The sequence below is a fragment of the Cicer arietinum genome, chromosome 3 (genome assembly GCF_000331145.2).
Source record: "Cicer arietinum cultivar CDC Frontier isolate Library 1 chromosome 3, Cicar.CDCFrontier_v2.0, whole genome shotgun sequence".
NCBI lineage: Eukaryota > Viridiplantae > Streptophyta > Magnoliopsida > Fabales > Fabaceae > Cicer > Cicer arietinum.
The window spans coordinates 66,287,611-66,294,505 of record NC_021162.2 but is presented as its reverse complement, the minus strand read 5'-3'; the positions used below and the strand labels follow the sequence as shown (position 1 = coordinate 66,294,505).

At 32.5% G+C, this 6,895-nt stretch overlaps 1 protein-coding gene across 1 annotated transcript; it reads left to right on the top strand.

Moving 5' to 3' along the window:
* The first annotated feature begins 1,379 nt into the window (after nt 1-1,379).
* Nucleotides 1,380-5,183, top strand: LOC101497492 (putative SWI/SNF-related matrix-associated actin-dependent regulator of chromatin subfamily A member 3-like 1). The gene is made up of 3 exons (XM_004493321.4): nt 1,380-2,890; nt 3,115-3,409; nt 4,108-5,183. The coding sequence occupies exons 1-3, from the start codon at nt 1,535-1,537 to the stop codon at nt 4,911-4,913; spliced, it is 2,457 nt and encodes an 818-aa protein (XP_004493378.1). The 5' UTR covers nt 1,380-1,534; the 3' UTR covers nt 4,914-5,183.
* The last annotated feature ends 1,712 nt before the right edge of the window (nt 5,184-6,895 follow it).

The following is a 6,895-nucleotide window of genomic DNA, read 5'->3' as shown; positions in this document are numbered from 1 at the left end:
GTGCAATTGATTGTATTTTATTGTTATTATTTTTTTTAATTGGCCACTAAATTCTCAATCTGAAACGTGAAATGTCAGATCGCGTATTATATTTTATTTTTAATTTATCTTCTTATTTTTTAATTGACCATTAACTTCTGCACGTTCTCACGTAATGGAAGTTTTATTTTTTTCTTAAAAAAAATCTTTTATTTTTAATTCATTTTTCTTATTTTTAATTGGTCGTTAACTTCTCAACGGACGCATACACTATTTCAAAAAAAAAACTGTGAAGTCGTGGTATATTGTATTTTATTTTTAATTTTTTAATTGCTCACTAAATTTTCAACTGATGTATGGTGGACAAAGACCATGATGTAACAGAAGTTTTATGTTTTTTTTACAAATTTTTATTTATTTTTAATTCATTCATTTTATTTTTTTAATTGGCCATTAACTTCTCGACAGACGTGCATATTATTTCTATTAATAGAAACTTGATTTTTTCTTAACACTCTAGTTAGTTGACACGTGTCAAACTTGCCAATTTATCATGTTTGCTTTATTATAATGTATAGATGAATTATTGTTTTATTTTCTGTATGATTAATCTTGGTAATTATAATATCTTAATTTAAAATTGTGGATGTTTATGTGGACTGGCGACTAACGTGTGAAAATGGGGTTGTTACTCATAATCGTATATATGGCACCCAAGTTTTATCTAGATTTTCTTCATTTTGCACCATTTTCTGGCACAAAACATCAATTCTATTATTTCTTATAATCAAATTTGCAAGGATTTTAAAAGTGTATATAATACTTGTATACGTTAAAATAATTAAAGTAGATTATTTTAAAGTAATCAAGTAACTTTTAAAAATCACATTATTTTCGTTTATAAAATTATTTTGGCTTCTATATCCATTTTCGATATCTTAAATAAAGAAAGTCAATATAATTAAAAAATTATTTAAAATCTTTAAATTAATCATCGTATCTTGAATTTAAATATAAAATTTTATAATTGAATTTTTAGTAGCATTTATTATCTTGTCTAAATACTATTTATTTTTTATAAAAATTATTTAAAATTCTTATTATTTATCTTAAATAAAGCATAAAATAGTTAAAAATATATATTTCTTTCACTTATTTGAATTAAATACGTCTTTATTTTCGCTCATTTATTTCTCTCCATTAAAATTATGTGTTTCCCCTACGTGTGACCCAAAGAGACCATAGATAAAATAATAAGATATAAATACATATATGAAAATGCTCAGTACGGAAAATATTGAAAAGAAACCCGATAATCATATATTCATATGTGGCAACATATAACTATTCCAATAATAACTTGAATCATCATAAATTACTTTTTCATACTTCATAATATTAGTTAAAATTCAAATACGTTATCGTGTAACCTAAAGATAATAAATACCCGCCTCAAACAATCAGCGTTCCCGATTCAAATTATAAACAGAAAGAGCAGCGTTCATCTTTTCCTTTAGGTCTAAGACAATCGACAAAATAATCCAAAACCAAAGCCATGTACTCACAAGAAGAACCTTACTCCCAATCAGATTCCCAAACCTACCTTGCCGGTTTCGTAATGGCTAACATAGTCGGCCTTAAATACTACTCCGGCACAATTAGCGGCCGCGAAATGGTCGGCCTTGTCCGCGAACCACTCAATCCATACGATACTAACGCCATCAGAGTTCTCAACACTCAGTCTCTTCAAGTCGGTCACATTGAACGCCCCGTCGCCGCCGTTCTTTCACCTCTCATCGACGCTCAACTCATCATCGTTGAAGCCATCGTTCAAACCACCGCAAACTCTCGCTTCAGTAATAACAAATTCCGTATCCCTTGTCAGATTCATATCTTCGCTCATATATCTTGTTTTGATGCTGTTCATGACGCTTTTAATGATTCACCTGTTCATTTCATTTCGCATTCTGATCCTTCTTTTACTCTTTCTCATTCCGTCGCCGTTAAAGAAACACGCGCCGATAACACTGCCACGAAAACCACCGACACAACTACCTCCAATAATAACCTAGACCAAATCTTCAAACTCGTTCGTCAAAATTTAAACCTAGCAGAGAAAAACCGAATCGCCGAACCGTTAAACCCTCCCTCTAACATAATCAAATCAGAGCTTCTTCAACATCAAAAAGAAGCATTAGCATGGCTTTTTCGCCGCGAAAATTCTGAGGATTTACCTCCGTTTTGGGAAGAGAAAGAGGGAAATTTCGTCAATGTGTTGACGAATTATCAAACAAACACGAGACCGGAGCCTCTCCGAGGAGGGATATTCGCCGACTGTATGGGATTAGGGAAGACTTTAACATTGCTTTCATTGATTGCTTTTGATAAAATGCAAATGAAAAGTGGAAAGAAAAGAAGTAGGAGTAGTGTTGTAGAGACAAATGGTACATTGATTGTGTGTCCTCCTTCTGTTATTTCGACTTGGATAACTCAATTGGAAGAGCATACGAATCGTGGAGCATTGAAGGCTTACATGTATTATGGTGATAGAAGGACTAAAGATGTTGAGGAATTGAGAAAATATGATATTGTGTTGACTACTTATGCTACTTTGGGAATTGAGTTGCGGTGGCCGGATACTGCGGTGAAGAAATTGGGGTGGAGGAGAATTGTTTTGGACGAAGCACATACGATTAAGAATGTCAATGCTGGTCAGAGTCAGGCTGTTATTGCTTTGAATGCTAAGAGGAGATGGGCTGTTACTGGAACACCTATTCAGAATGGTTCTTATGATTTGTTTTCACTTATGGCCTTTTTGCATTTTGAGCCTTTTTCTATAAAGAGTTATTGGCATAGCTTGGTTCAACGACCTCTTAATCAAGGAAAACAGACAGGTCTCAGTCGATTGCAGGTACAGTTCAATAACAATGTATTGATTCTTAAAGGATGGTTTTTTGCTTGCATGTTTAGTGGATTATATTAGAATTAGATACATCAAGTATTAGTGTCCTTTTGCTTAGTTAATTAAATTTGAATTTTGGTGTTGGCTATTGATTATTCTCGTGTTTCAGATTGTTATTTTTTTGTTCTATAAGCTTGTTTATTTATATGGTTTTACTTACTTTTTTTGGGTAGGTTTTGATGGCAGCAATATCATTACGAAGAACAAAAGAGAATGCATTGGTGGGGCTTCCACCTAAGATTGTAGAGACTTGTTATGTTGAACTTTCATGTGAAGAACGTAAGTTGTACGATGAGGTGAAAGACGAAATAAAGTCACTTATGATGCATTATGACTACAGTGACAGACTAGTGTTTAGTTATTCCACTATACTAAGTATGATTCTAAGACTCCGTCAGATCTGTGCTGATTTATCCATGTGCCCTTTGGATTTCAAATCATGTCTATTCTCTTCAACTGATATTGAAGGTATATTTTCTTCCTTTTATTCTCTTCAACTGATATTGAAGGACTAGTGTTTAGGATTAGGATTAGTACCCTAAACCCTAAACCATCAGAATCTTTGACATCAGTAGTGCCTAAAGAAGGCTAATTACATTGGCAATGTCAACACATTATTTCACCCCTAAAATATATATCATTTTATACCAGTAAAAATGTACCATTTTATAGTTTAAAGGTTGATGTTCCAAAACCTTGCCACATGTTTCATTTATGTGGAATTGATATGCAGCATAGCCAATTTGTCACCAGTTGCTAGTGACCATCTCATTTGCAAGTACTTGGGTAGGGAGAAACATAGGCTGTCTAGAGAAGGTTTGGACCTCCAACTTTATCATCACATGCACATGTACTAGTGCCAATTGAGCTACAAGCTGATGGCTAGGGGTGGGAATAGCAGAGGCATATGGCCTAACCTACGAGACCCATGGTCGGCTAAGTATTTTTTAAATAGATAAGGCCAAAACTTTTCTTGAACTCTATTTAGCGACTGGTGGCATAATATTTTACTTTAGGAAGTCAGGTCCAGACTTCTTGTTGTGACAAATGGAATATTTTTCTTCGTTTTTACATTTAGATGCCAACGTGGCTTTTATGTGGCAAACTGATATATAAATAATATGATTGTGTGTTCTACTAACCATTCATAATTTTTTCTAAGCCAGATGTTTCCAAGAACCCTGAATTGCTGCAAACATTAGTTAGGATGCTGCAAGATGGTGAAGATTTTGATTGTCCAATTTGTTTATGTCCTCCATCGGATATTGTAATTACATGCTGTGCTCATATTTTCTGCCGAGAATGTATTCTGAAAACTCTACAGCGCAGCAATTCCTGTTGTCCACTTTGTCGGCGCCCCCTCTCTGAATCTGACTTATTCTCAGCTCCCCCTGAATCTTTCAAGACTGATACTACTGAACTGAGTTCGCCAGAAATAAGGTCATCCACCAAAGTGTCTACTCTGATAAAGCTTCTTACTGAATCAAGGGATCACAATCCAGCTACAAAGTCAGTTGTATTTTCACAATTCCGCAAGATGCTGCTGTTGTTAGAAGAGCCTTTAAAAGCAGCTGGTTTTAAAACATTACGTCTTGATGGGACAATGAATGCTAAGCAAAGAGCTCATGTTATTGAACAATTTCAACTCTCAGAAGTTAATGAGCCAATGATTCTGCTTGCAAGTCTCAGAGCTTCAAGTACAGGTATAAATCTTACAGCTGCCTCTAGAGTGTACTTAATGGAACCGTGGTGGAACCCAGCAGTTGAAGAACAAGCAATGGATCGTGTCCACCGCATTGGACAGAAAGAGGAAGTGAAGATTGTTAGGTTGATAGCTAAAAACAGCATTGAAGAGAAAATATTAATGTTGCAAGAGAAGAAGAAAGAAATAACAAGCAAAGGATCTGGGAGGAGATCAAAGGATATTGCTGGTATGGGCATAGATGATCTCCGTTTTGTTTTAGGAGAATAAAGAAATGGTTACAGTGAGGATTTGTGGGATAGTTGCAATTAGCAAATGTAAATTGTTGTCTGTTTGAGTCTCTCAAACTTTTGCTTTACCCTACAGTTCTGGAAACAAAGATGTTAGTCGGATTCTTTTTGAAAGTAATTTTGATCTATCAAAGGGAAACAGTTGGAAGGGAATCAAAGGATCTGTTTTTTGTATTAATCGAGTGTATCATGTGTGCAACCACATGGACCAATTTATATGTTTTTTTTTTATAAATTAAGTTTAAGTGCAGTTTTAGTCTCTTATGTTTATTGATTTATGAAATTAGTCTCTCTATTTTAAAAGTCGATAATTTTGACCTCTTTCTTTGATTGTTTAGCTGAAAAATATGAATAACTTGTTATATGATAAGATAATGTAAAATGATATGATTAACATCTATATAATATTTAAAATCAAATTGATTAACATCTACACATATCCATTGCATTGCATTTTTTTACATATATTAAGAATTTTAGGCAGTAAATTTAACGTTAGATATTCATAACATATTATTTATATATAAATGTCTTTAATTTGACTCTTTTCTAAAATAAAGTTAATGGTATTATAGACCAATCATAAAATTAATGGAACAAGTATGTTTGGAAAAATAACAAAAATGTCTAATAATTAAAAAAAAAAACATTTGTATTTAGGGACAACTTTTTTGTTGTAAAAATTATGCTTATAATTGTAGTATCATTTATCTCTTAGTCAATTAATATTTAAAATCAAATATTTTTAGGTTTAATTGCAGTTTTTGTCCCCTTATTTTAATTGAATTACAAAAATAGTCATTCTATTTTATTTCTCCCTAGTTTTGGTCTCCAAACAAAATTTTGATCCAAACTTAGAAAAAAATGTCATTTTTTTAAGCCACAACTGACCAATTATAATCATATATCTCAGATACAACTGTTGTACAACGAGATCTTGAAACATAGTGACTTAAATAAGCGCAAAAAAAAAATATTTCATAATATTTCAAATAAAAATTCTGTTTAGGAGATCAAAACTAAAATTAAGTCTTATTTTAAGACTTTTTTTTTGTTGCCCCCCACCAACCAAAAAAGTGGATCTTTGAAATACATCACAGCTGGTTTTGTTTTTTGGTCCAAAATATTTCAGTTGGTTGAAGTTCAAATTTCACAAGGTCCATCTCACCCGTCTAGGACCTTACATACATGGGCTTTTCCTAAGGTCCAACCCACGAAATATCATCACCACCCTTGATCACATAAACGAATTTTTGGTCTCTATTTAATGACACATTTCTCTCTTTTCTTTTTTGAATCAAGACAACTTAGACCTCCAATCAAATTAATATATTCAAATGAAGGGTACTTTGACATCTTCACAGCATGAGTACGGGTAATCAAACGCTACTAGGTTCTGCCGTCCAAATATGCTTCAGGATTCTAAGACAAATCTTATATTTTGACCCTACATAAAATAAAATGATTAGTTTTACGGATTTAAATCTTCTACAACGGTTGCACAATTAATATTTGTAAAAACTGTTCGGTATAGAAATAAGATATTTTTCTCAATGAAATATTTGCACAATGTACTTGCAGTATAGATCTTTAACTTTACACACAACTCAATAATGTTCCTACTCTTATATTAATTCCCTTTTCAACTACACAACCTTCTAATTTATGGTTTTTCTTTTTGGGGTTACTTTTGAAGAATTGTTGTGAATAATTTCTCCATCATCTAATAAAAATTAGTCATACAAGTAAATTTGTAAGTGAAGAAAACTTTAGTTTTTGAGTCACACTAGCAAATTTACTTATGTACTTTGGATGTGGGTAAATTACCACCAATTTTTTAAAGGTAACTTATGTCTCACATCTAAATTTATATAGGTAAGTAAAATATATATAAAATGACTACTACTTTGCTTTAGGTGTAGTGTTATCGTAAAATTTTATTTCTCTCTCTAAAGGGAAAGA